Source organism: Pelodiscus sinensis, unplaced genomic scaffold (assembly GCF_049634645.1).
Source record: "Pelodiscus sinensis isolate JC-2024 unplaced genomic scaffold, ASM4963464v1 ctg34, whole genome shotgun sequence".
Classification (NCBI taxonomy): Eukaryota; Metazoa; Chordata; order Testudines; family Trionychidae; genus Pelodiscus; species Pelodiscus sinensis.
In genome coordinates, this window is record NW_027465849.1 from 4,424,461 (window position 1) to 4,452,230 (window position 27,770).

The 27,770-nt window shown below is 55.3% G+C and overlaps 1 protein-coding gene across 2 annotated transcripts; it reads left to right on the forward strand.

The window, feature by feature from the left end:
* Positions 1-27,551, forward strand: SUPT5H (SPT5 homolog, DSIF elongation factor subunit). 2 transcript variants are annotated; one of them, XM_075915283.1, is made up of 30 exons: positions 1-157; positions 3,785-3,917; positions 4,064-4,223; positions 4,990-5,055; positions 9,218-9,229; positions 9,939-10,008; positions 10,538-10,606; positions 11,221-11,286; positions 12,431-12,461; positions 12,651-12,719; positions 13,137-13,388; positions 13,712-13,801; positions 14,243-14,313; positions 15,543-15,648; positions 16,624-16,717; positions 16,868-17,004; positions 17,323-17,478; positions 17,566-17,712; positions 18,603-18,749; positions 19,452-19,577; positions 20,336-20,420; positions 20,632-20,736; positions 21,186-21,288; positions 21,935-22,062; positions 22,348-22,453; positions 22,706-22,864; positions 22,972-23,140; positions 23,306-23,509; positions 25,357-25,452; positions 27,074-27,551. In XM_075915283.1, the coding sequence occupies exons 2-30, from the start codon at positions 3,837-3,839 to the stop codon at positions 27,215-27,217; spliced, it is 3,249 nt and encodes a 1,082-aa protein (XP_075771398.1). In that variant the 5' UTR covers positions 1-157; positions 3,785-3,836; the 3' UTR covers positions 27,218-27,551. The 2 variants fall into 2 exon arrangements, with proteins under 2 accessions (XP_075771398.1, XP_075771400.1); XM_075915285.1 differs by lacking the exon at positions 9,218-9,229.
* Positions 27,552-27,770: the final 219 nt, after the last annotated feature.

Below are 27,770 nucleotides of genomic sequence, written 5' to 3' on the forward strand. Positions count from 1 at the left end.
TCGCCATGTGACGCGCTGCTGTTTGCCACGTGACACCCCCCCCCCCCGTCTCCCACCCGCGCGGCCGGTCTCGCGAGACTTTGGCCTATCGAGGCAGCGCGGGGGCTTGTAGGCCCGAGCGGCGCCGGGGCCCTGAGCGGAGCCGCCCGAGGAGCCGGTGAGGGGAGCCCCGCGGCCTGGAGCTGAGCGGGTCGCCCTGCCCGATCCGGGGGGGGGGCTGAGGGTGAATACGCGGGGGGGGGGGGCTGAACGCAGCGGGCCTGGGAGCCTCTCGGGGGGGGGCAGCTCAAACCCCCCCCCCCCCCGGGCTGGGCGCGGGACCCCCCCGCAGGAGCCGCCTCGCCAGGGAGACCAGGGCACGGGCTCGCCAGGCCGGTCCCTAGTGCGCCCCCCCCCCCGCAGGCCGGAAATAAAGCCCCCGCCTCACGAACCTTCTTTCAAAGCCCCCCCCCTTGTGCCCGCTTCTCTTCCCGCCCCGGAATCCTCCTTCCCGTGCCCCCCCCCCGAACTGGAGGCCCCCCCCCCCCGAACTGGAGGGCCCCCCCCCGAACTGGAGGGCCCCCCCCGAACTGGAGCCCCCCCTTCCGCGCCGAGCTGCATTTAGAATAAAAAACAATTCCACCCCCCAACCGACCTTGCGGGGGCTCCTGGAAGGAGCCTTGTTCCTCGCTTCCTGCCTTGACCTGTGGTGCGGCACCTCGGGGTGCGTGGCGCCCGCTCCTGTGCGGCCTGGCTCCCATGGGTCTGGCGAAGGGAAGTCCTCTGTGTACACAGCTACTACGTGGGTGTGTAAAGTCTTTGGAGGGGTAGCCGCGTTAGTCGGGATCTGCGAAAGCGGCGAGGAGTCCTGTGGCACCTGATAGTGTGGGCACCCGCGGAAGCTTATGCGCCTACACTTCAGTTAGTCTATAAGGTGCCACGGGACTCCTCGCCGCTTTTAAAGTATTTGGGGAACTTTTAAACACCTGGTAAGATATGCTTGCCTACTTGTTTTCATCACTCTCACCTTAAACTTCCCTATACCCTTTTATGTTGTAGTCCTTCTTGCATCCTGTCTTAAGCCTTGTCTGTAAGTAACTGGAGATTAATGCTCCAGAGATTGATTTTCTGAGGTTCCATTTAGCAGGTCTAACAGGGACCCACTAAATTGACTGCTGATGGTGCCCCTATCAACGCCGCGGGGTTGCAAGGAATAAGGGAAATCGACAGAAGAGTTTCTCCTGCAGTGGGGACGGTGTAAAAATTCAGCTTAAGGTACACTGACTCATAACTACACTGTTCTCATCGCTGGAGTTGTGTACCTTAAGTTGACTTTCTTCCCCAGTGTAGACCTGACCTTAATATAGCCCCTGATTTGAAAGCTTTGCCTTGGGGGCTTTAGCAGCTCATGGAGCAACTTGCAGGATCAGGGCCCCTGACTTCAGAATAGGGATTAGTTTGCAGTGTGCGCAGTATGATGGGGTCTATTTGGGGTCACTGAATGCTAATGTCTGGCAAATAATATATTAAAACATAAAGTAGATAGTAACGTTGGTTCTTCCCCCGTAAGGACATTGGATTGCTTTCCCCTTGCAAAACACTGTGGCTAACTTGTAGAAAATTTGTAAGAGCCGTGCAAACTTTACACAACTTAATTATCAGTTAACACCTACCTGTGCCATAGCTACTGAATAAAGGTTATAGTACCTTTAGTTACCTGAAGCAGGCTCATGCCCCCCAATGTCAGTTAATACATTGAGACGTTCCCTTGCTGTGGTGCACAGAGGAGCTGGATAATCGAGTCTTTACTGTATTTACAAGTCAGGTAATAGTTGGAATTACAATAGAGCTTTGTATTGAGTGTGCTTGGGCTGAATCGCTATAACATTCCCAGTTCATTAGACCCTTGCTGGAAGTCAGCTTTTTCCATTGCCTCCCATGAGTTTGGATCAGGACCTGAGGCCTGTCATTTCACTGCATTTCTACATGATGTGCTAAAAATTCTCACATGCTAAAAGCAAAACGTGTAAGCCTTTGCACAATCGCATGCATAACCTCTTAAGCTTTGATCCTGTGGTGAGCCCTCAGTGGGTGCTTTCCAGTGTTCTCAGGAAGCCCTACTCTCGGTATCAAAGGTTTTATATGACTGCCATCACCCTATTATTTTGGTGCCTCACAACCTCGTACCTCCCTGGGAGGCAGAGAAGTATAATTACCCCATTTTATAGCTGGGGAGCTGAAGCACAGAGACATTAAAGAGCACACACGGGTAGGCTGGGCCGGGCCAGAGCCAGGAATGGAAGCTGGGCTTCTGAAGTCCTGTACAGGGCCTATTGTGAGTTGTGCATGTGTAACAAGAAGCATTGCAGATTCTAAAAATCAGGGATTATGCGCGATCATTTCAAACTGTAGAAGGACTTGAACACTTGCCTATTTTGCTTTTGGTGTCATTCCTTTGCAACCCAGCTAGCATCTACCCAGCATCATTGCCTAGGATTAAGTTTCTATCATTTAGCATTTTGACAGAATTCAAAGCTATGTGTTTGATACTTTCATACTCAGCTGCATCACAGAACCTTTACATTAAAACAAGAATAGATGGAACAAATGCAACATTTGTAAAAGGCAAACTCCAGCTTTTGCCCACTTGCAACCTGGGTGGGTCTTTTTGTGTGCAACATATTAATACTGGTTTGCTTGTGCTCCCCTGTCTAACTCTACTTGTTCTGTCTTATATTTACTTTGTCAGCTCTTCTGGGTTTGTATAGTGCCTAGCTGTTACCATAATGCACCTAATAGCAATTCAAATGCACACCCTGTGGCACAATGGGGTCCTGCTCCATCATTAGGGCTCCTGGGAGCTACTGTAATACACATAATAGTTACTCAGTAGATTTTAATTCACACTTTTGGCTTAGTTGACAGAATAGGAGTCTATAGCATTTGGCAGATGTTCTTTTTTGCCATGTTTCATCTTCCATTAGGCACAGGTCTCAGATCTGATGTTTCTGGAATGCAGGCCCTGTGATTCTCTAGCTGCCCAAGGTTGCTCCATGCCTCAGTTTCCCATCTGTAAAATGGGGATGTTGATATTTCCCTACCTTCTTGGGATTTTGTGTGTGTGTGTGTGGGGGGGGGGGGGGGGGGGGAATCCATTGATATTTGTAAGGAGCTTGGATACTCCAGTGTTGGAAGTATTATAAATACCCACAGCTGGTAGATCTTGAGTAAATCCTGAATGTACCTCCCCAATCCTGACTCCTGCACCCCCTACACTCCCAGGTCCCTGCCCTGAGCTCCTTCTTAAGGTCCCAAGGAATGCTGGATAAATGTGTTAGTCCAGTGTTTCTCAACACTTTTTATAGTACCCCCTTTAAAAAAAGAATCATAAATACCCCCAGTACCTACGGTTTTCAGACACACACAATTTTTTTTCTACCATTGCAACACATTTGTTTAAAGAACTTAATCATAGCTGGGCGGGCGATGAAATTTTTGGGTGTAAAAAGTACAAAGATAATAAAGCGCTGTAAAACTTAAAACGAAAATTCAGTTTTCTCCCAATTTCAGTTGTGTTGACATACCCTCCAGACTTCTCTCAAGTACCCCTAAGTGTACTCATAGCACTGGTTGAGAAACACTGTGCTAGTAGATTAAAAAACAGGAATAAGGGGTGCCTTGCAGAGGTAATAGGGTGGATTCATTGATGCATAAACAGAGCTCTGAGCTCTCTGGTTGGAAGGCGCAGAAGTAAGGGTGAAGTCCGTTTAAGACCCCCTCTTTGAGACGTCCCCTGTTCTTGTAGGTATTTCTCCAGAGGAAATTCTGGCCCCTTAGAATCTTGGAGCCCCACGAAGATGTCGGATAGCGAAGACAGCAACTTCTCCGAGGATGAGAGCGAGCGGAGTAGTGAGGCGGAGGAGGTAGAGGAGAACGAGGTGAGGCTGAAGGAAAGGAATGTAGCTTTGAGGGTGGAGGGGGCACTTGTACCCACTTGAAATGTAGCGTGTCCCGCATGTTACTCTCATCTGACATGGGACTGGCGTTGGCTGTGTAACTGATCAGCTCCCCTCGGCAATGCCAGGCAGAGGAGGAGCATGCCAGTGTCGGAGGCAGTGAAAAGGAAGAGGCTGAAGAGGAGGAGGAGGAGGAGGAGGAAGAATACGATGAAGAGGAAGAGGAGGATGATGATGACCGGCCGCCAAAGAAGCCCAGGCATGGAGGGTTCATCTTGGATGAGGCCGGTGAGGAACTTCAAGGGCTATGGGTGTGTGCTACACAGAGGCCCCCAGGGACCTAATGGTGGGGCAGCTGCCCTTCCTGCAGTGTGATTGATAGAAACAGGGGGAGCTAGGAGTCAAGGCTTCTGGTTAGCAGTACAGATACCTTCCCTGTATCTTCTGTCAAGCCCCTTGAATCCCATTGCCCAGGCCATGGCTGCTGTGGACCAGATCTCTTGTCTGCTTGTGCATTGCCCACAGGGATTCCTCAGACACCAAGGGCTTCAGGAATTTGGGTCCAATTTCTCTCTGCCATCTATCCTGTGAGCCAGTGATCATAGAGCGCAGCCGTGGCCAGCTTGTGGCTCTCTCCCCCTTCCCCCTGAAAGTGCGGCTCATGAAGCCGCCTCTGCACCCCTGAAAATGGTTCCCTGTGTTCACTGGGGTAGGGGAGCCGTCCGGTGTGGCCATTCAAAATGGCATTTTCAAGATGGCGGGAGCCTTAACCGTGTCTCTTAAAGGGGCAGTCCTTTTTTTCCCTCAACTGAACACGGCAGCTGGGGGCTTTTTTTTATTTGTTTGGCTTGACAATCATCCCCCCCCCCCAGCTCCTTGTGCTATATGAACAACTATTTTGGCTCTTTGCCTGTAATGGGTTGACCACCCTGATAGAGCAGCTTAGGTTTCCTTCAGGCAGATTCTGGGTCATGCTTTCCCCTGCCACATCTCTGGTTAGCTGTTGCCTGGATTCCACTTACCTGAGGAAGTCTCCTCTCTGTCTTTCATGCAGATGTGGACGATGAATATGAAGACGAGGACCAGTGGGAGGATGGCGCGGAGGATATTCTGGAGAAAGGTAAGGCAGTGCCTCCCATATCCCACTCTTTGTGAGGATCAGCTGGGGATATGGCACAGCCCTGGGGCATTTGCTCTCAGCTAGCTCCAGAGAGACAGTGCTGTGACCTGGGGAGATTGGGGTAGCTAAAGAGTACACTCCTGTGCAAAGCAGGATGGGATGTTAGCAGGGCTTTCCAGGGGTGATGTTCCCAGGCCGCTCCATGGTTCCCCAACTGAGCACTTTATGGCCATCTCCAGCTCAGATTTAGCAGCCAGAATCTCTCCATCTCAAGTTGAGGGGAATGGTGTGTTTCCCATGGGGAGCAGGGCATGGCTGCTGCTTAGCTGCCAATCTGTCCCCTCTTGAGTTGGATTCTTAGTACTGTGTGGTGAGAGGGACCAGGCCTCAGTGCAGGGAGGTTTGGGGATGGGGTATCACAGCACGTCCTGTCTGTATTTCCCAACCCCAGTGCCATGTGTTGAGTCCTGACGTTGCTTTGCTCCCTGTTGTTTCCCTTCTGTGCATGCCATCCCCTCAGCTAGCGGTAGAGAACACACTTTCACTCCTTTTCAGTCGCTTTTGCTGAGGAAGAGCTGTTGGCCCCATACAGAGGGTGTTGGGAACCCTGGCATGCAGCACCCTGTAAACCAGTTGCTGCAGCCAGCAGAAGAGGAGCCTTCAAATCCCCAGCTTTTTATCAGTCGCTTAAAGGCTGCTCTGCTGCCTGGTTCCTGACATGGCCTCTTGCCCCCAGAGGGGAAATCCTCCCACTCTGCTGCCTTTCCAAGGGTATGTCTACACTAGCCACCCTAGTTCGAGCTAAGGTGGCTAATGTAGTCATTCGAACTTGCAAATGAAGCCCGGGATTAAAATATCCCGGGCTTTATTTGCATGTTCCCGGGCGCCGCCATTTTTAAATGCCCGGTAGTTCAAACTACCTGCCCGTGGCTACACGCGGCATGGGCTAGGTAATTCGAATTAGGAGCTTTAATTTGAACTACCTAGCCCGTGCCGCGTGTAGCCATGGGCAGGTAGTTTGAACTACCGAGCATTTAAAAATGACGGCGCCCGGGAACATGCAAATAAAGCCTGGGATACTTTAATCCCGGGCTTCATTTGCAAGTTTGAATGACTACATTAGCCACCTTAGTTCGAACTAGGGTGGCAGTGTAGACGTACCCCAAGAGACTGGGTGGTCTAGTGGTTATAGAGTTAGGACTCCTGTCTTGTAGCCCTAGCTCTGGGAGGGGTGTGGGCAGGGGGCTGGGACCAGGACCTCCTAGGTTATATTCTCAGCCTTATCACTGAGTTATGTCAGTAAATCACGTCCCCACCCTGTGCCTCAGTTTCTCCTCACTTAAAATAGCAGGGACTTGAATCTTCCTCTGTACTGCATGTTGATGATGCTCAGGCCATCAAAATGTGGCATTACGTGGGTTCCAGCTCTCTATTAGCGCCAGGAGTAGGCCCTGCTCACACTCCCTGGGGCACAAGGCGGCCAGCAACCAGCTCCCTAGTTTGCCTGCGAAGATCGTTGCCAGAATTGTACTCGTGATGCGGGGGCGGGGGCAGTGTGGGCTTTGGGTAAGAGATGCTTTTGCGGTAGCAGCCCTAGCACTTCCCAGAAGAGGCATTAACCCCGCAGCAGCGATGTCCCTATTTATAGCCCTGAGACCCACCAGTGCTCCGGCCTGGCCAGAGGTGGAGAGTTACCAGAAAAGGGGCTGCTCCCTGCATCTGCTTCCTGTGTACTGAGAATCCCCTCTGCTGAACCTAGGGACAAAAAGAAATGTTGGCTACCGCTTGCTTCTGCCTGCCCTAGAGACCCCAGCACAGTTCCGGGAGAGCCGGTGTCAAGTCTGGCCTCACCTATCGTCAGAATGCTCCATAGCCAATTGGTAATTGCAGAGCCAAATTCTGCTCCCAATTCCACAGCAGCCAGGGAGGTTGCATAAATGGGATCGATTACAGAATTTTTATCGTCTGGTCAGGCACCATCTTTTTGTTCTTTGTGCAGCCCCTGGCACAACGGGGCTTCTAAACCCTTCCTTAATATGCCTAATGGCCGTACAAATATTCCATGCCCTGCACAACAGCTTTTTTGAGCTGGGACCGAGGCTCCAAGGCATTACAGTGATACAAGCAATTCGTAATAGTGCAGGAGCTAAGAAGCTTGTGGCTGGGGCCTGCAGGCCCTGTTCAGAGAAGAACGTTGCTCCAAATTGGGGCCGGATCAAAATCCAGAAAATGTGCAAACTTTGTCAAGCTACAAAGCGCCTGTTGCAATGAGCCAACATTCTTTTTTCCTGAAATTTCCTATGAAATGGTTTTGTTTTCGACATAGGAGCTTTCAGAAACGAATCCCCTGCCCCAGAGTTCTGGAGACATAACTCTTCTATGTGTTTAAGCATGAGATGTGAAAGGTTCTGGTTAACTGGTGGGGCTGCAGCAGCTCCCAGCTCACTGTGGGGAGGGGTCTGCTCCAGCCCCGTGGGGCCTGCTGTGGACAGGGACTGCTCTAGGCTTCTGGAGCTACTCCTGCCCGTGGCAGGTCAGGTGCATCCCACACAGGGCTATTCCAGGTGTCTAGAGGTTAACCTAATGTTTAACTGGTTAATTGATTAACTGGGATTTTATAGGCCTAGTTGAAGGTGATCAGTCAGAGCTGGTCACTCAAAACCACTTTCAGGGGACTGACTGATGAGTTGATTCTTTTCTGGTCGAAATTTTTTGTCCCAAAAGTTTCCAGCCCAAAAGTCTTCAGGAGAGTGTGTGTAGGTGAAAGACTTTCATGACCATTTTTTAAAACTGGCCAAATTTCTATGAAAAAAACCAAACAAATGGTGTTTGCGACAATTTGAACTAGTTGAGTACTTTTATAGCTACATTTCTAGCTGAATGAAACAGTTTTGCTGCAGTATTGGTAGAATCCATGGCACGCCAAGAGCTGTAAAATGTTAGCTTTGAGCATGTGTGGGGGAGGGGGGGGGCGGGGGCGGTGTTTCATGTCCTAAGAGATGCCAACTAGGGCTATGTGTGGAGATGGACAGGCCCTGATTTTGACGGTGACCCTGGGAGGGTTGTTCTCCCCGTGGAACCCTGCGGGGGCTGCTGATGGCTCTGCTTGTCTGCCTCTACTCTCAGGCTGGGCTGGTTCAGGTGGCATCTCCGCAAAGAGGCTTTTCCTCAAGGGCAGAGGGGATTCCAGTTTCAGTGGTAGCTGGTGCCAGGGAAGGGTGCCCAGTGAGGCAGCCCTGGGGTCTCTAGCTACGGAACAGGTTTGCCCTTGGACCTCAAAGTGTGTCAGCCTGGCCATGCAGGGACCCCTCTGGTGGGAGAGGGGAGGATCCAGGGCTTGGCCTGTCTGCTGAAGCTGGCAACAGGGGGACCAGCCATGAGGAGGAGGATTAAGTGAGGCACTTAAGTCCTGCTTCACCAAACTGTGGTGCCCCAGGTTGGATTCAAAGAGGCGCCCTAGTGGGGAGGATCCTGCCAGGGCAGGAGAGCCGCGCTCTGACTGGCCCCCCATTTGATGGTGGTGTTGAATGTGGGTTCGTTGCCTGCCTAGCGAGCTGAACGTGCTCGTTGCTTTGCTGGCATCTGGCTGGTGAGCAGTGATGCACATGGCCTGTCACAGTCAGGGCCACTGGCACCTCCTGGAGATCCTGACTGTAAAATGCCATCACAGCCGTGAGGTTTGACTTGTGGGGAGTCAGAGCCAACAGTCCATTCTATAGGTGTAAAAGCTGGAGCAGAGCCATGTCTAGTGGGAAGAGAACTGGGCTGGGCCTCAGTAGACTGAGGTTCTATTCCTGGCTCTGCTGGGTGTCCTTGGGCTAATTGTTTCCCCACTGTGCCTCAGTTTCCCCATCTGTAAAATGGGGGAAACCTTTGCAGCGTGCTTTGAGATCCGATGAGGGCTAGGGATTATCACCCACTTCCTGCATAGCCCAGGCCAGGAAATGCAATTCTCCACCCGCCCACCTTGCCAGTACTCTCCCCGTCTCCCCTTGTGTGTTGGTTTTTTTATTTATGTGCATTTCATTCGCACCTGCTTGGTTTGTGCCACATCTTAATTTTGTTCCTTCCGGTTTTCTGTTCCCCATTCACCCTGTGGTTGGTTTTGATGCTATTATTTGGCTCATACTGTCCGCTCTCCACACCTCTGCCTCCTGAGCAGAAGAAATTGAAGGTAAGCCCGTTTTTCATTCCAGCCCCTGCCTCTTCACAGCCCTGCCCCCCCACCTTGCCCCTTCCCAGTGCCTCCTTTTCTTTCCCGCATCCTTGCAGCTGGGTGGGCTCCTCGAGCGAGGCTGCAGAAATAGCCGACCCTTGGCTCAGTTGCTGCTCTGGATGGTGCGGCAATGAGCAGGCTGGCGAGAGGGGAGAGGGGCAGTGGGTTTGCTGTCTCCTATAGTGATCACAGAAGCTGCCTCAGGTTGGCTCCGTTGCCCTATAGTGACAACAGCTGTTGACTCTTATCACCCTATAGTGGTATGAAAGTGACAGTAGCCACCCAGAGAGGCTCTGGTTCTAGCTGCAGCCTGACAGTGTGTCAGAGGAAGAGGTGGTGCATTGATGGATGAAACCTGGTGGAACTGAGCCAGGCCTAGCGTGTTTGCCGGGAGGGTCACATGGTCCATGATGCCTCTTCCAAACCTAGGTGTCCCGGCAGGTGCCCCGTTCGCTGTCTTGCTCGTGCTGCAGCCACGAGGGAGCAGTTGGCGAAGTTGGCTGTTGTGTGCGGCTGAATTGGGCTTCCCACCATCCCGTCCCTTCCTGGGTCTCACCTTCGCTTCACTGATCAGCTGCCCTTTGGCCATGTTGCTGGCCATCTGCAGCGCTCTCTCCTCCCCCTGTGGTGCTAGGTGGGGGCTATTTAACCGCCGTGTCTCTTGCAGCCTCCAACATTGATAATGTGGTTCTGGATGAGGATCGCTCTGGAGCCCGGAGGCTGCAGAACCTTTGGAGGTGATGTTACCTTGTGCTGGAGGGGTGGGGTGCAGAGCAGTCGGAGACTGCCATATGCACATGGTGGTGACCAGTGTAAACAGCAGGGTGGGCAGTGGGACTTGGGACCTTCGCTTCTCAGCACCTGGCCACTCCCGTGAAGCTGGAAGACTCTGCTGGCTGTGGCGGTATCAGGGCTTGCCACGAGCGGGAGCCCTAAAAGCCCAAAGTAGGTCTGAGGGTGCCCAGCTGAGAGCAGCAGCGGTGGGCCAATGCTGTCGTCAGCCGGGATGCTTTGCTCCCCCTGCCCGTGCTGGGGAGATTCGGCTGTATCCTCCAGCAGCCTCAGCTCCACCAACAGCCATGGCCCTGGTGCAGCCCCCTCCGTGATGCCTTCCTCTGCGAGATGGTGTGGGGGAAAGGAGCCCGAGTCGTTCCCCTTGTGTCTGTGAGCTCATCGCCCCAGCGGAACGCCTGGGGCTGGCTGCACTGCTGGCGGGGCCACGTCGCTCCAATCCGACTGCTCACCCTCTTTGCTGTCTCTCTGCAGGGACCAGCGGGAGGAGGAGCTGGGCGAGTATTACATGAAGAAATACGCCAAGTCCTCGGTGGGAGAGACGTGAGTGTGTGTGGGGTCATCTCTCTTGCATCATGCCCCAGAATCCTCCAGACTAGGCCTGCCCATGCTCCTCCAATCACCTGGCTCCTGCTCCATCCCTTTGGGTCTCTCTTACCTATCACCATGGGAAAAGTAGGTCTTTAATTCCCTGATCTCCACAGGAGAGCTGGCTTCTTCCCAACCCCAGTTCTCATCGGCCTGGAAGCCAACTTCTTTCCCTGCCCTAGGCCTTGCAGCCTGGAACGGATTCGAGCAAAGTGCCGCATGGATCCCTTGGGAACAACAGGATCCTCTCCATCTCCTTCAGGGCCTCAGGGTGTTTAGAGATGAGCCCTGCGAAGGCTCTGCCTATTCCGGAGTGTAACTGACCTGGCCAGTGCTTTGGCTGGCATGGCTCTGTGGGATGGGGCTGGTATCCCGAATGTAGCCCAGTGCTGGCTGGTTCGAGTGTCCATTTCCCTAGCTTGGTTCTGAATGGGTGCAGAGAATTCCCCGCCTCCCAGGTGTGTGTGGGGAGCAGCCGGCTGCCCTGGGCTCTCAGAATCACCGCTCCCAGCTCGTGCTGTCCTTGCCGGGCCTGATTTTTCTCCCCACCCCTTCTGTGTCCTTGACAGGGTGTATGGCGGCTCAGATGAGCTTTCGGATGACATCACTCAGCAGCAGTTACTGCCCGGCGTCAAGTAAGGCCCTTCTGCCTGGGAGAACATGTACTTGGTGGAGGGGGGGATAGAAGGTTGTCTAAGACCAGGGTGCATGAAGGGTAGAGCAGGGTACAGGCTGTAGCATCAGAGGAACCAGATGGGATGAGAAGAAGGTACCAAGTGTCACACTATTGGGAGTGGCTCACATCCATGAGTGCCTACCACAGGGCAGGCTGTCAAACAGGCAAACCGGGGCTGTGTTCTGTAATTAGATTTCACCAAGTCCATGGCAAATGTTGACTCCTGGTGACTCTCTGTCTCCCCAAGGAGACACAGACAGTCCCCTTCAAATGCTCCAGCCTATCTTGCCACTCAAACTGGCCATTGTGATTAAAATGGTCACTTATGCCAAAAGCCACATCACATTGCCTCTAATGCCAAGAAACCAGTCACTTACCCCAGATCGATTGGAACCCCAGGACTTACACCACAGACAGCGCTCTCAGCCAATTCTGTTGTAAAATAACTAAAGGTTTATTAGCTAGGAAAAGGAAATGAGTTGTTGAGAGGTTAAAGCAGGTAAAATACATGCACAGGTGAGTCACCGTTTGTAATTCTGAAGGGTGGCAGCAATGTGATAATCTGCCGGTATCCCAAAAGTCTTTTCAGAGTTCCCAGCTTCTCTGGGGATCTCTGCTTTGCATCTGGTTCACTTCCCTGTAAGGAGGTAGCTCAGAGATGAAGGATTTTTTTTAATCCGTGCGTACAGCTGCTTCTCACAGGAAAGCTGACAGGATCACTACCCCCGTGAGTTTTCCTTTGATGACGGAGAGTGTGGCACACATTTTGAGCCTTCGACCTCCGATTGCTGCACACTATGACCGCTTGCTTTGACATTAGCACTTTTCTGTTGAAGTTCTTCACTTGCATTCCACAAGGCTTCTTCCTCATTTGACGAGTTGTTTAGCAAGAGGGGTATACGCAGTGTAAATGTTTGCTACTACATAACAGGATACACATACGGGAAAATGCAAGAAACAGTCCATTGGTTTTAATGATGTTTAAACACCAGCTACACACTCCTACATTTGTTAGCACTTTGGTCTATATTAATACGCCACCAGCAACACATGTAACAAAGGTTATTTTGCAAACAGTCTTTCTTTTCTTTCCTTCCACTCAGGGATCCCAACCTCTGGACTGTGAAGTGTAAGGTACGTTCCAGCCAGCAGAGGGTGCTGTTTAAAATTGGTGATTGGCCCTGAAATCACCAATTCCAGCTGCCCCATGGCTGCCTTCGTTAGCAAATGCTGCCTCCTCTCTGAGCTGGAGTGTGGGGGCATCTCTCTGGCTATAGACATCTCTCACCATGGGCTCTCTTTTCTCCTCCCTCCCCCCTGCAGATCGGAGAGGAGCGTGCCACAGCCATAGCCCTGATGAGGAAGTTCATCGCCTACCAGTTCACAGACACGGTAAGACTGGGGGGCAGGAGGTTCCCTTGGCCCCCAGCTCCATTCAGGTTTGTGGGGTGTTGACCACAGAGCTTACTGAGGGATGGAAATGGGTCTTAGAGATGTGAATAGGAAACTGGTTACCTGGTAAGCATCACCCTTATCGAGTGATGCTTACTGGGTAATCGGTTAACCGGCGCCCAGGAGCAGCCTGTGGGGCCAGGAGCCAGAAACCCCATGGGCTGGGGGCTGCTCCAGCCAGGCTTCCGTTCCACTGGTTAACTGCTAAAACAGGATTTTACATCCCTGATGGGTCCCAGGGATCCTGACATGGGCCGGGCTTCCTGCTGTGGATCTGTTGAAAGGGGGGATTAGGCTGCAGTATGCCTGAGACCAGCCCCTGTATCTCACATAACTGCCCTCTCTGCCCATCCGCAGCCCCTGCAAATCAAGTCTGTGGTGGCCCCTGAGCACGTGAAGGGTTACATCTATGTGGAAGCCTACAAGCAGACCCACGTGAAGCAGGCCATCGAGGGAGTGGGCAACCTGCGGATGGGCTACTGGAACCAGCAGATGGTGCCCATCAAGGAGATGACGGATGTGCTGAAGGTGGTGAAGGAGGTGACCAACCTGAAGCCCAAGTCATGGGTCCGGCTGAAGAGAGGAATTTATAAGGATGACATTGCTCAGGTACGGGCGCTGGCCTTTTAAAGGGGTCCCTTTAATGCAAGCACCAGGAGGCTCTCAGCTAGGACAGGCTGTCATCGGAGTGCGGCAGGGTTGTGTTCAGTGGAGCTGGGTGCTGACAAACCTTGGCCTTGCTGGGCGAGGGCGTGTGGGCCGTAGAGGTGGGTTTGATTTCTGCTCTGTCCCCAGCTAGCATGACGGTGGACACCACAGGAGCCCCCACTGTCCTCCTGTCCTGAGAGCTGCTGTGAGTGAGGTTGGCCTTCTCTGATCTCTCCGTGACGCTCCCCCCTCCTCTCCTGAACTCATTTCGGCTTCCCTTCCAGGTGGATTACGTCGAGCCAAGTCAGAACCAGATCTCTCTGAAGATGATTCCACGGATCGATTTTGACCGGATCAAAGCACGCATGAGCCTGGTATGTTGGCTGGCGGGTTCCCTGAGCTCTGTTCTACTGAGTGCGCTGCCAGTGAAGAGTTTGTCCCACTGCTGCTTCAAGCCTGTTGATTCCCTGGGCCCCAACTCTGGCAGTTCTGCTTTGGTGGGCAGCCCTGTGGTGAGGTGTTGGCATCTGTGCGTAGTTACCCAGCTGATTACAGGGTGGCGCATTTCTGCACTGTGAAGCGTTACTCCAGTGCACCTTGCTGTGCCTACTGCCCTAGGAAAGATGGATTCTTCTTCCTCGCAGCCATGATCAGTAGAACTCTTCCATTATCCTCTCCAGAGAGGCAGGTGAATGCCTTTCCAGAGCAGCTGTTGCTGGCACCTGTTACCTCACGCTTACAGTCTGGTTGGGAGCCCTGACTCCCCACCCCCGTACAAGCCCAGTGGTGACTGTTTTTCTCCTCTTCAATTGCAGAAAGACTGGTTCGCCAAGCGGAAGAAGTTCAAAAGGCCCCCCCAGCGGCTCTTTGATGCTGAAAAGATCCGGTAAGTGGCTGGTATCTTGCCGGCAGAGTTCCCGCTAAGATTTTCCATCCTTGGGCGGGTTGAATCTTGTCATAAACAAGACCCTCCACCCTAACTCCCGCAGTTTTCTTCCTGTAGAGTCAATTGGTATCTGGCCCAGCCTACAAATAGGCATATGATGCCCGAGCCACACGTGGCCAGCCAGGGGGATAGGTCAGCCATGTCCGAGCTGCCTTTGCTGCAAGTCTTTGAGAACGCCATTCTGTATTGATGCATAACTGCTAAATATTATTTGCATGTACAGGCAGTCCCCGGGTTACATGGATCCGACTTACATCGGATCCCTACTTACAGATGGGGTGAGGCAACCCCGCACTAGCTGCTTCCCCCCAGCAGACCAGGGAGATGCGAAGCTAGCGCCCCCCCCCCCCCCCCCCGCAGCAGATCAGGGAGACGCGGAGCGGCTTTTCTCAGCAGACACCTCAGGTTGAGAATAAAGGACTGAGGGAAGTGAGGTGTGGGAGAATAAAACTGAGCTCTGGAGAAATGTTTGGCTAGAGTTTCCCCTACAATATGTACCAGTTCCGACTTACATACAAATTCAACTTAAGAACAAACCTACAGTCCCTATCTTGTACGTAAGCCGGGGACTTCCTGTATATTGTGTAGCGATTCTGATGATGGGTATCACCAGGGCTCGACAAATACGCTTATCTACTTGCCCGTGGCGAGTAGATTTCAGCCGGTCGCCCCGTTCACCGGCAGTCCGCGCATGCGCAGTGCGGGCCTCGCACGTGTGCGGTGCAGGGCTGGTGAGTGGTTTTCGCCGCGATTGTCGAGTCATGGGTATCACACATGCCACCCTTCAAACTTAGAGGATCTCTGTAAAACTCTCTGCACCCCCTGTGCCTTCTGCCCATGCACTGTGAGATGGTGATGATTTGTCACCTCTTGTCACATCTTTCTCCAGTTCCATCCATAAGCACACAGGGGCTTAGGCGAGTGGAAAGGGGCCCTGAACCATAGGGAGCCAGGAGATGGGTGAATTTGCCCTAGACTGGCAATCCAGACAGCTTCTGGTGAGACACGTAATCCTAGTCCTGACTTCCCCAGGCAACTGAGTGGAGCCACCATTCCCTGATCTCACTAGGGCTCTGCCATCCCGTTACAAAACAACCCGTCCCTCTTTGGAGGAGGCTGCCGCCCTGGGTACCTGACCCTCGAATGCTTCCCCTCTCTTCCCGCTTCAGCTCATTGGGGGGAGATGTTGCTTCCGATGGCGATTTCCTCATCTTTGAAGGCAATCGTTACAGTCGCAAGGGCTTCCTCTTCAAGAGCTTTGCCATGTCGGCAGTGGTGAGTGTCTGGCTCTGCAGAGAGGCTGCATGATTGGCTTCTTCTCAAGGTGGGGGAAGTTGGCCTGTCAAGGTGTGGCTTAGGGCTAGTCAGAAAATGAGGTTTTGGGGGTTCCTCTCCCTCTCAGAAAACTTCTTTTGGCAAAAATTCAAAATTGTTCTTGTCTGCAAATGTTGCTGTGATGGCTCATGGGACTTGTAGTTCTGGTGCCTAGTGCTCCTATTTCCCTCCGTGATCTAGCCTCCCTGGTTAGACTACTTCTCCCATGAGGCACCATGGGCTCCCCTCTTGGAGGTACACCATGGGAGTCCAGGGCCTCGGTGCACCATGGGAAATGTAGACTGGCTGGAGAGCCTGGTCCATAGACCAGAATCAGGAGGTGAGTTACCTGAGCTATATTTCCCACCAAGCTCCACAGCAGCAATCCACACTGGAATATTTTGGCTTTGGACACTTGGCTTTTAGTGGGGATTTTGAAATTTCCCGTGGCACACAGGTGCATCACACAGAACTGTCCGGTTAGTCGGAAACCCAATTTTCTGTTTAAAACCCCTCCCAAAACCAACCCAGTGTTGATGGAAAATTTTCAGTGTCCAACATGGGCTTGGCGGGGTCCTCCTATGCGTATGCGATGGCCTTGGTGTGGGATCCTCATGTGGACGTCTGACTGGGGGGACAGGTTGCTGAAATCCCCATCTACATGTGCTTGGGTGGGGGAGGGGTTGTGTGTGTGTTTGGAGAAGGTGGCAGTGAACCACATGATCCCCATCTGGGTGTCACTTGCATGCCAGACTCCCCGTGGATTGAGATGAACCACCCTGGGAGCAAAGCCCTGCTCTTATCCCTTGTTGTGCGGCAAGGCAGGGAGCCCGACCCCAGCGTGCAGCAGGGAACCTCAGCTTGGAGGGAAGCTCTGCAGGCTCCATTTGGATTTCTGTCTCCCCTCCCCGAAATCTCTTCCTCTTTGTCCCCCAGATCACGGAGGGAGTGAAGCCCACCCTGTCTGAGCTGGAGAAGTTTGAGGACCAGCCGGAAGGCATCGACCTGGAGGTGGTTACCGAAAGCACGGGTACGTAGCAATGACTCACGCGCATCAGAGGGTCCGTCTAGACCACGTGGATCGACGGGAGGGCTGGTCTTCACCTCCAGGTCTTGCTGTGGGCACCCCCTGTCTGGGGCGATGCTCTCCCCGCGAGTCACGGTGCTCTCCGTTGGGCAGGGAAGGAACGGGAGCACAACTTCCAACCTGGCGACAACGTGGAGGTGTGCGAGGGGGAGCTGATCAACTTGCAGGGCAAGATCCTGAGTGTGGATGGCAACAAAATCACCATCATGCCCAAGCACGAGGATCTCAAGGTACGGAATGGGTGGCCCTGGCCAGCACAGCCTCCCCGCTTGCATCCAGGGCCTTCGGCTGCCTAGGAGGATGGGAGAGAGCAAGGGGCAGCAGGTATGTGATGTTCCTGGCTGAACCTATAGGATCTTGGCAGCCTTTAGCACCTTCCCATTCCTGGGTGCTGTGTCCAGGGTCCCTGGCATCTCCAGGACTAGCCCAGGAATGTAAAACGATAGAGCCGCGAGCCCCGCAACAGGCAGTGCTGCCTGAATCCTGCTGTCAACCCCCTTCTGCCCGTCTCTTGCATCCTGCCCTGACCCTGTTCCCCCTCTGCCCAGGACATGCTGGAGTTCCCGGCTCAAGAGCTGCGCAAGTACTTCAAGATGGGCGACCACGTCAAGGTGATCGCGGGACGGTTCGAGGGCGACACGGGGCTGATTGTGCGGGTGGAGGAGAACTTTGTCATCCTCTTCTCGGACCTCACCATGCACGAGGTAAGCAGGGTGGCTGCGGCGCTCCCGGTGCCTGCCCTCTAACTGTGCCCTTCCGGAGCCACTTTCTCACTCGCTTGCCCATTCCAGCTCAAGGTGCTGCCTCGGGACTTGCAGCTCTGCTCCGAGACAGCCTCTGGCGTGGACGTGGGCGGGCAGCACGAGTGGGGAGAGCTGGTTCAGCTGGATCCCCAGACTGTCGGGGTTATCGTCCGCCTGGAGCGGGAAACCTTCCAGGTGGGTGTGTGTGGCTGTCTGCTTCCCTGATGCTGCCCACGCTGGGCAAGCCTGCACCAGACTCTCACTGGAGCGGCAGCGAGGCAGAGGGAGCTGCCGGCTTCTCTCGAGGTCGGCCTGGCCGCTGGGTTCTGCGGCAGGAGAGACCTGGCATTCGCACTGGATCACACTGAAGGTCTGGGCGGTCTGGCGGTCTCTGCTCTGGGCCCATCCCATTCCCTCCCGGCACTGTGCCCCCGCCAGGCCAGCAGCTGGGAGGGAGAGTTCCCTTTTGATCTCTTGGCTGCTTGCCTGCTCGCCTGCAAGCAGCATTCAGTGGCATGATTCATGGGATGGCAATGGGCCAGCCGTAGCCTGTGCCTGGCTCGGGGCTGGAATTCCCCTTTCTCCTGGAGGTGGGTTCCTGCTTCGTCCTCCTTGGTCTGACGAGATTGCTCGGCTTCCAGGGCTGCTGAGTTTTTTCCCTAGGTCCTTTGCAACCCTAACTGCCTGGGTTCTGTTCTCTGTGACACACCAGCGGTCAGACTGGATCATCTGGGGTCCCTTCTGGGTTGGGGGTTGTTCTGGGGTCTTGGGCAGAAGCTCCCCCATAAGACTCCTATCTCCTGGCACTGTCTTTCAGCCATATCATAGGCTATAAGGTCAGGAGGGACCATTGTGATCATCTGGTTTGACCTGTTGACGTTGCAGACTCACCCGCCTGCTCCCGTAGCTCACCGTGGCCTCTGGCTGAGGTACTCAAGTCTTCAAGTTACAGTGAATTCACTGTCTACTCCAGTTCAACCCAGTAAATAACCTAGGCCCCATGCTGCCGAGGAAGGTGAACGGCCACCTGGGGCTCTGCCTGGAGGGAAAACTTCCCTTGTGAACCCCTCATGCCCCCTGCGCAGGTCCTGAACATGTACGGCAAAGTGGTGACCGTCAGGCACCAGGCTGTGACGCGGAAGAAGGACAATCGCTTCGCTGTGGCCCTGGACTCCGAGCAGAACAACATTCACGTCAAGGACATCGTTAAAGTCATCGATGGGCCACACTCGGTGAGCGGGCTGGGGCGGGGCTGAGCCTGTACGTGGTGAGCCTAAGATCTCAGCTGCACTTGCTGTGCCCCAGTGAGCGGAGGCCAGCCCCCGGCTGCCGGATCCTGTCACCGTGGATGGCGCTCTTGCTGCTGGAATGGGGCTGGACTGGATTGGTCCGTGAAGGGGAGAGATCCAGGGGGGAACTGGCAAGTCACTCGGAGCTGTCTTCCCTTGGAATCAGTGCTGACCCTGTCATGGGCCCCTGGGGGCATTCTCTCTCTAAATAGATACCCTGACCGTGGGGAGTCCTTAACCCCTTCCTTCCCCCCCCCCCCCCCCCCCCGACAGTTCTCACATCAGCGTGTTTGAGCCCAGAGTTCTGGCTGTGTTCCAGACTTGGTTAATTTCCCTCCCCATCCCTGGATTCCCCCTGCAACTGGGTACAGATTTGTTCTTCACTTCCTGTCCTAATCCCTTGCTTAGCAGCTGCTTCCAGAGGGGGCTGCATTGCAGTGGTGGGCCAGGTGTTCCCTTCTCGGACTGCGCCAGTGCCAAGGTGCAGCCCCCGGGGACTGAGAACTTGGGCTGCCTCTTGGCTCTGTGACATGCCCTGCTCCGGGGGACCGTGGCTTTGCCCTCCCTGCCATGCGGCTGGGCTCTGGATGCAGCCTGGGCTAGAGGGGGTCCCAGGAATAACTCTCCTCCCTGCTTCTTCCCCAGGGTCGTGAGGGGGAGATCAGGCACCTCTTCCGCGGCTTTGGATTCCTGCACTGCAAGAAGCTGGTGGAGAATGGGGGCATGTTTGTGTGCAAGACTCGCCACCTGGTGCTGGCTGGGGGCTCCAAGGTGAGGAGCCTAAGGAGACCCTGCGACTCGCCATTGGCTGGTGGGACTTGCCTGAAGCAGAGCACTGAGCTTTTCAGTCTCCTGTCCTGCCTTCCTGTTGCACTGGGGTGGGCTGTCCCATATCTGCCTCCTTATCCCCATGAGGCTGAGTCAGGCTGCCTAGTCCCTGATCCTGACTCTTGTCAGCTGTTTCTGGATGCCTCAAAGGCAGCGACACTTAGTGCTGGTGCATTGGGAGGAGTGGATTTCTATTGGCAGTCCTTCCTTGCCCCTAACCGTGACCGTTTGCAGCCCTGGGCATCCGAGAGCGGCTAGCTCATGGCTGTGTGAAGCAGGACTGCTGGGTGTGACCCTGTGAATCTCTCCCTCGTAGCCTGGGGGCGAGGTAGGGAAATGGGGTTAATAGGCGAGGTAAGGAATCAGGCCGGTTCGCCTTGTGGGCGGTGTCCTCTGGCAGCTGATGGGGAAGGGTGGAGCCAGTGCCCCCTCTGGGTGGAGTGGAGAATGAGTCCAGACTTCTCTTCCCAGGGCATAGATCTAGTCTATCCTCATTGGTGCTGGGGGAACAGTGTCCCCTTGTGTCATCCTGACTTCTTGGTTCCTCGCCAGGTTTCGTCTTTCGGCCCCTGCGGGACTTTCCCTCCCCCCCTCCCAGCTGCACCTGGGGGAGATGAACCCAGAGATGCCTCCCTTCCCTGGGGAGCCCCAGCTCTTCCAGAGCTTTCCCTTTCTGCTCTCACCCACTTTCCCTCTTGCAGCCCCGGGATGTCACCAACTTCACCGTCGGAGGCTTTGCCCCCATGAGTCCTCGGATCAGCAGCCCCATGCACCCCAGTGCGGCAGGTGGGTGCCCTGTGGGGCTGGGCCCAGTTTGGGGACAGCTGTAGGTTCTGTTTCACCCCGCTGTTTGTAGCACCCCCAGCTTGGCCCCACATGAATGTCGGCGCCGCGCTGCAGTGACCTGCAGTCCCATGCGGGGGGATCTGACTTGGGGTGACGCGAGGCTGCAGTGCTGAAGGCACATCCTGCTCTGATCTCTGCCCCCTTTCTTCAGGTCAGCGAGGTGGCTTTGGCGGAGGTGGGATGAGCCGGGGCCGTGGGCGCAGGGACAATGACCTGATTGGACAGACGGTGCGGATCTCCCAAGGACCTTACAAAGGTGATAGGTTGTGTTACAGGCTGTGGGAGAGGCATGGGGTCTTGTGCTTAGAGCTGGGAAGGCAAGGATTCCTGGGTTTTATCCCTGGCACTGAAGGGGGAGTGAGGGCTAGTGGTTAGCATGCAGAGTCAGGACCCCTGGGTTTTGCCCCCACACCTGAGTGCCTGATTCGTCTCTTCTAGTAGTGGCCCTGCCCTAAGGTGAGCTCCAAGTTCAAATCCAGCCTGTGGCTGCCCCTCCCTGTATCTGTGCAGTGAGGACCGGGGAGCCCTGAGCTCTCAGCAGGTTCTTACCACCCCATAAGGGAGCTCTGAAGCCCAGCTGGAGCTCTGGCCATGGGCACTTGGCTTTGGGAACCCGTTTCCCAGGCGGCTCTTGGTGATGCTGGGATACACGTGAGCTCCAGGAGCTGCGTCAGGGTCAGAGAGCTGAGGCCTTGTCTCTCTCAGGCTACATCGGGGTGGTTAAGGATGCCACGGAGTCCACGGCCCGGGTGGAGCTCCATTCCACCTGCCAGACCATCTCAGTGGATCGCCAGCGCCTCACGACCGTGTAAGTGCAGTGGGCGGGGGAGACGGGGCCGGGGCCCCACGAGCTGCCATTGGCTCTGGGCAGGTAGCTGCACTAACGATCGCACTGTACAGCGCCTGGCACGCTGGGGGCTGGGCTGGGACGGGTGCCTAGAAGCTGCTACACTAGGAACGGAATGGCCATATGGCTCAGGCCAGTGGAGGTTCTGGCCACTGTGGGAAGACCGGAGACTGGGCGAGAGCCAGGTGCTTCAGAGAGAAGGCCAGAACAGGGCAATTGCCCAGGGATCCATCCTGTCTAGGCCCAGCTCTGTAGTTAGGGGGCAGAGGAGATCCTGAGTCTCCCCCCGGCAGAAGGGAAGCAGGGGAAATTCCCTTGGAGGAGAGGAACTGGGCTAGAGAACTGCTGACCTCTAGGGCCCGGGCTGGGTTGTGACTGGCGGCTTGGTGCCCCTGGTGGGAGACTGGCCTAGTTCCATGCCCACTTTGCACCATCCTGTTGTCAGCTTCAGCAGAGGCTGAGAACGAGGAGACTGGCCTCATTCCGGGGAAAGCTGAGGCCTTCTGGTGATGGCAGTGGGTCTGGGGGGACCATTCTGGGTGCAGGGATCGGCCCTGGGACAATGGGCTGAGCGAGCCGTGGACAGCAGCTCTCCTCTCGCTGGCAGGGGTTCGAGGAGACCCGGCGGCATGACCTCCGCCTATGGCCGCACCCCCATGTACGGCTCGCAGACCCCCATGTACGGCTCCGGCTCCCGCACGCCCATGTACGGCTCGCAGACTCCGCTGCATGACGGTGAGTGAGCTGAGCCTGCGGCTGGGGAATTGGGGTGGGCCCCGGAGGAGGATGATGATAGGGGGCTCCCAAGGTTGGGGGGACTCCCCGGGAACAGGGCTACCCCCTACAGTCAGTCAGCTCTGTCCTGTGTCATGCACAGCTGGGCCTGCCATGGGGAGCCCCACAGACCTGCTCCAGAACCTGGCAAGGGACGGGATGGAAGCAGGGTGCGGTAGGCCTGGCCCCTCCCATCTCAGCTGCCGGGGTAAAAGTGCTAACCAGGCGCGCTCGGGGCTCTTTCAGGCAGCAGGACCCCACACTATGGCTCTCAGACGCCGCTGCACGATGGCAGCCGGACGCCTGCGCAGAGCGGGGCTTGGGATCCCAACAACCCCAACACACCCTCCAGGTTCGTGCCTTTCTCGCTAGTCTGGGGCGGGCAGAGGGTGGCTTTGACATGGTCAGCCAGTAGGGGGCAGAGGTGCATGGCATGACTGGGGCTGTGGAGTGGGGCTCAGTTGGGGGGCTTCATGTGACATGAGCTCCAGGGGAACTGTGATTGGACGTGAGTGCGGCGCCCTCTGCTGGAGAGTGGAGACTGGGTGGGGGGATTACGTCAGCAGGCTGGGGGGGCTGTGCGAGTGATGTTTTCCTCCCCCAGGGCGGAGGAGGAGTTTGAATACGGCTTCGATGACGAGCCCACGCCCTCTCCGCAAGGCTACGGAGGGACCCCCAATCCTCAGACTCCCGGCTACCCCGACCCTTCGTCTCCACAGGTCAATCCGCCCTACAATCCGCAGACGCCGGGGACCCCAGCCATGTGAGTGCACACACCCCTGCACACGGAGCTAGGCAGGGGGGATCTCTGTTGGGTTCCTAGTTGGGTTCCTGCCCCCCCGCCTCACTGCTGGTCTCTTCTCACTGCAGGTACAACACCGACCAGTTTTCTCCGTACGCTGTTCCGTCTCCTCAGGGCTCCTATCAGCCAAGCCCCAGCCCGCAGAGTTACCACCAGGTGGCACCTAGCCCTGTAGGCTACCAGAACACCCACTCGCCCGCCAGTTACCACCCGACCCCGTCGCCCATGGCGTATCAGGTACCGACCGTCCCAGCTCCTTGCTGGGTCACACACCAGGCTGAGCCGCACGTGGTGCAGCCAGCTCCAGGGGTGACGTGGCCTGATTCAACAGGAATTCCTGCTGGGGCTGCGAGGGGTTAATGGTGGAGGGCAGAGACCTCTAACTCCTCTGCTTCCCCACAGGCCAGCCCCAGCCCCAGCCCTGTGGGCTACAGCCCCATGACGCCAGGAGCTCCTTCTCCAGGGGGCTACAACCCTCACACCCCTGGCTCAGGCATCGAGCAGAACTCCAGCGACTGGGTCACCACTGACATCCAGGTCAAAGTCCGAGACACCTACGTGGACAGCCAGGTGGTGGGGCAGACCGGAGTCATCCGCAGCGTGACGGTGCGTAGAGGAGAGAGCGCTGCCAGCTGGCAGCTAGGCCGGGGAGCACCCTGATGGGGATAAGGGAGGGTCTGACGAGGGCAATTACTAAGGAAAGGCATGAAATAATTAGGGGTGAAATGAATGAAAGGTGGAAACACTCAGTAGACACCAAGGAAAGGATCCTGACAGCGAGATTAATGCGCCGTGGAATTGTTCCAGGGCAGCCCCTGGCTCCCCTTTCATTGGGACGAGGAAAAGCCCAGGAGAATACGGCTGTGGGGAACAGCCCTGCCAGGAGGAGCGGGTTAGAAGGAATTATGCCGGCCAGTGCCGCTTCTGAATTGGCCACCTGATCTAATCTGGGTGTTGTAGCTTTGAGGGCTGGCTCATAGGGGCATGGGGAAAACCCATCAAAGTTAGACAACTTTGTGCCTACATGCACAGCCATGTTGGGTCTGGCATCGGCCCTCCCCCTGCATACCTAAGGTACACGAGAACGGCCGCGCTGGGTCAGACTGATGATCCATCTAGCCCAGCGTCCTGTCTGCTGACAGTGGCCATTGCCAGGTGCCCCAGAGGGAATGAATGGAATGTGGCTGTGCATGTTTGTCCCTGGCCTCTTTGTCAGAGGCTACAGAGGGATGGCAAGAGACAAATCGCTTGATCATTGTCTTCGGTCCACCCTCTCTGGGGCACCTGGTGCTGGCCACTGTCAGCAGACAGGATACTGGGCTAGATGGACCTTTGGTCTGACCCAGTACGGCCGTTCTTATGTTATGTAAGAGACGCATCCCCTGCTGCTCACTCAGAACAGGTGTGAACAGACTTGTGCAGGACAGTTTGGGGAGTGGGGGCGGGAGACACCAGTGATGCCAAGATGTGCAGTGAATAACCAGACACATACAAGGCCAGTAGGGGAGGGGGAACAAAGGGGAAGGGGAGCACACTGAGTGGCAAGCATGCAGGCCAAGGCAGTCGAGAAGCCACAGAGGAGAAGGCTCCTGTAGTCCCCTTTCTGACACACCTGAGAGCAGGTAACAGTGGGGTTTCTGTGCTAGCTGCCTGGGCGTGTACGTGGGTGGCTGCCCCTTGCGATTACTGTGCTTCTGGGTACACCCCACTGTTGTTCACTCCTGTGAGCTGAATGGAAGCTGACACAGGCAGCAAGCAGACCTTTACCTGCGGTGTTCAGGTAACGTAAGGTGTAGCCTACTAACCGTTTACCCAAAACTGATACTTATCAATTACTGGGTTGGTTACACTCAGCCGGCTCCCTGGGAGCTGGGCTGGCAGGGGCTGGCGGCTCCGCGCCTGGGGAGGTTTCGCTGTAGTCTCAGCAGAGTAAAGGATATTTAGGCTTTATGCTGCAGAGGCCTCAGCGTGTCACTGTAACCTCTGAGATTTTCACTGGTTACACGGGTCCCTATTTAACCGAATTATAACGTCCCTACAGGGAACAGGGCTTCTTGAGATCAGTTGGACTCTTCCTCGCATTCTGGGGGGCTTGCACGAGGGGGCAGGGGGGAAGGAGAGCTGAATTCTCGGGTTTGCTTTTGAGCTCAGCTGTGCCTGACACGGTTTTGGAAGTGTGTGGTGGCTAACGCCCTTAGGAAGGATAGGGGGGGCCCAGAATGTAGGGAGGTTGGGGGGCTCCCCCAGTGACACAGTGCCTAAGGTACACACCTCCAGAGCCAGAGGTCAAGGGCTCAAGCCCCCCTCCCCCCGGGGACAGCCACCACCAGCTTGGTGATGGATGGGCCAGGCACCCCTGAGACAAAGAAAGGCTAAGGGGGGCCCAGAGGTTGGGGGGCTCCCCCAGTGGCATAGTGGATAAGGCACCTGACCAGGTTGTCCTCTCTCGTCAGGGCGGAATGTGCTCAGTTTACCTGAAGGACAGCGAGAAGGTGGTCAGCATTTCAAGTGAGCACCTGGAACCTGTCATACCGACCAAAAACAATAAGGTACGTTAACCCGGACCCATCTGGCAGCGCCAATCGAATGGCATAGCTGGCTTCTCCAGGGGCTGGCTTATGCTGACCTGCATGGAATCTGATTCTGGGTGAATCTGTTGGGTCTTGGCTGAGAGTGACTTAGTGTGGAACTGTCTAAGGGCTAGTCCATTGCACTAGGTGCTGTATAAACAGGGTAGGCCGTGGCCATGCTCCTAGATAGTTAGGGTACAAGGTCAGCATTGCTAGGGCAGGAATTGTCCCTTGCTTGGTAATACATCTCAAGAAAAAATCCCCATTCAAGCAGCATTCTGTCATCCCTCGCTCTTACCTAGTGCTGCCAGGACGAGGGATGTTAAATATCGGTTGATTGAACTTCATGACTTCTTATCAGTTACTCAACTATTCGATAGTCCCTGGGGGTGGGGCCGGCAGCCAGTGCAATCCGGCCCCGCTCCCAAGGAGCCCCCTGTCACTCCACACTGCTTCCTCTCTATAAGGGATAGCAGACGGGAGCTGGTCTATGAGCGGAACCAGTTTAAAAACCAGCTCCTTTCGTGGACCGGCTGCCTGTTGCCCTGCAGTGTCGCCTCGGATACAGAGGCAGCATTGCGGGGTGGCAGCAGCCCCTGTCCGGAGGGGTGCCTGAGCTCCCAGACCCGGTGCAAGCCAGGCTCATAAGCATTTGCTTATTGGACAGTCGACTAGTCGTTCACATCCCTAGGGAGCAGGTGACTCTTTGCTCCTACCCTCCCAGAGAGAACCACCCAGAGGGAACAGCTGGTGGTTCCCTCTCGGTACCTGTGCCCCTGGCGATGGGAGGAGACTGCGTGCTCCCCCCTACCCTCAGGTCAATCAGAGCCTGGGGGCAAGGGGAGCACATGAAGTCTGCCCCCACCCTGCAAGGGCGCACCGCGCTTAGTCACCCGCCAGCTGAGCCCCTTGTAGGGCAGGAGGAGACTTTGCACGCTCCCCTCACCCCTAAGCCCTGATTGGCCTGGGGACAGGGGAAGCACGAAGTCTCTCACTCCTTGCTCTCTAGTGTGCGGCACACTCCCCTGTCCCTTATTGGCAGAGCCGTTTGGTGGGCCGGATCCAGCCTGCGGAGGCCCTTTTCCCCACCCTGCTCCTATTGCCCTTCATAATGCAGAACATCCATGGTCCGGAAGATTCCATAATTTGGCATAGCCTGTCTCCCAAGGTTGCCAGATTAAAGAGGTTCAAATGTAACCCCCATTTTTACGTAGCTTTGGCTCCTGATGTGCTGGCCTGCATCCTGGGGGTTATGAAGATAAATATGCTAAAGATTGTGGGGAAGTCAAATGAGGCTCAATGACCCTCTGCAGCCAGTTCTGCGCCCCTTCCACCGCACTGCAGACACAGTCAGTCTAGCCCAGGGTTTCCCCGCCTGTGGGTCGGGACCCAAATATGGGTCACCATTACATTTCAAAAGGGTCGCCAAGTGTCTCCCCAGGTGCCTTTGCCCTCCCCCTTCCCCCATTTTTGAATTGCCTTGGGTCACCAAGTCTCCCTGAATTGTCAAAATGGGTCCCCATCTGGAAACGGTTGGGAACCGCTGGTAGCAGGGCCCTAATCCCTTGCTGCTCAAGCTCCTGTGCTTTGCATTCTCCAGGTGAAGGTGATCCTGGGGGAGGACCGGGAGGCGACGGGCGTCCTCTTGAGTATCGACGGAGAGGACGGCATTGTCCGCATGGACCTGGAGGAGCAGCTCAAGATCCTGAACTTGCGGTTCCTGGGCAAGCTGCTGGAGCCATAGGGCTGGCGGCCTTTTTAGCAGTTGACCAGAGAATGGCTCAACGTGTCCTTGTACAGAGTTTGGGGGAGGAGGGAGGCTGCTGCTTTTTGTTTTCTTTCCAAACCAGCCAGTGGTCGTGGGGAGGGAGGTGTTTTTATTTGTAATGCTGCAGTTAGGTCTCATGAGCAAATTGGGACTGGAGTAGGAAAACCAGTGTGCACGCGCGTGGGGGAGGGCAGGGGGAGAGGCGAGGGTTGTCCCGTTGCACTGAACGCGCTTCATCTCCTTCTCGCAAAGGAAACCTACTTGCTGTGCCTGTGTTTCAATAAAATCCATCTGTTCTATGCTCCCTGCATTTGCTTAGTCTGTATCACTGGATGTCTCCTAGGAACCAGAGGAAGGAGTCAAACGCAGCCAGTCCGGTACGATGGAAAAGAATGGAACAACTGGGTCTGGTCTGAGTTTCACTTTCTTCTCTTTGCCTCGTTGTTTATTTCAAAGAGTAATCTAAAATCCAAAGAGCTGGGAAGGAAAGCAAGTTGTTGTAGGGATAGAACTGGTTAAAGGATATTTA

Coding starts and splice junctions, on each gene's coding strand:
- SUPT5H (XM_075915283.1), top strand. CDS start 3,837: ATGTCGGATAGCGAAGACAGCAACTTCTCCGAGGATGAGAGCGAGCGG. Junction 14,314..15,542: donor TTTGATGCTGAAAAGATCCG/GTAAGTGGCTGG, acceptor TTCCCGCTTCAG/CTCATTGGGGGGAGATGTTG. Junction 23,141..23,305: donor CGTCGCCCATGGCGTATCAG/GTACCGACCGTC, acceptor GCTTCCCCACAG/GCCAGCCCCAGCCCCAGCCC.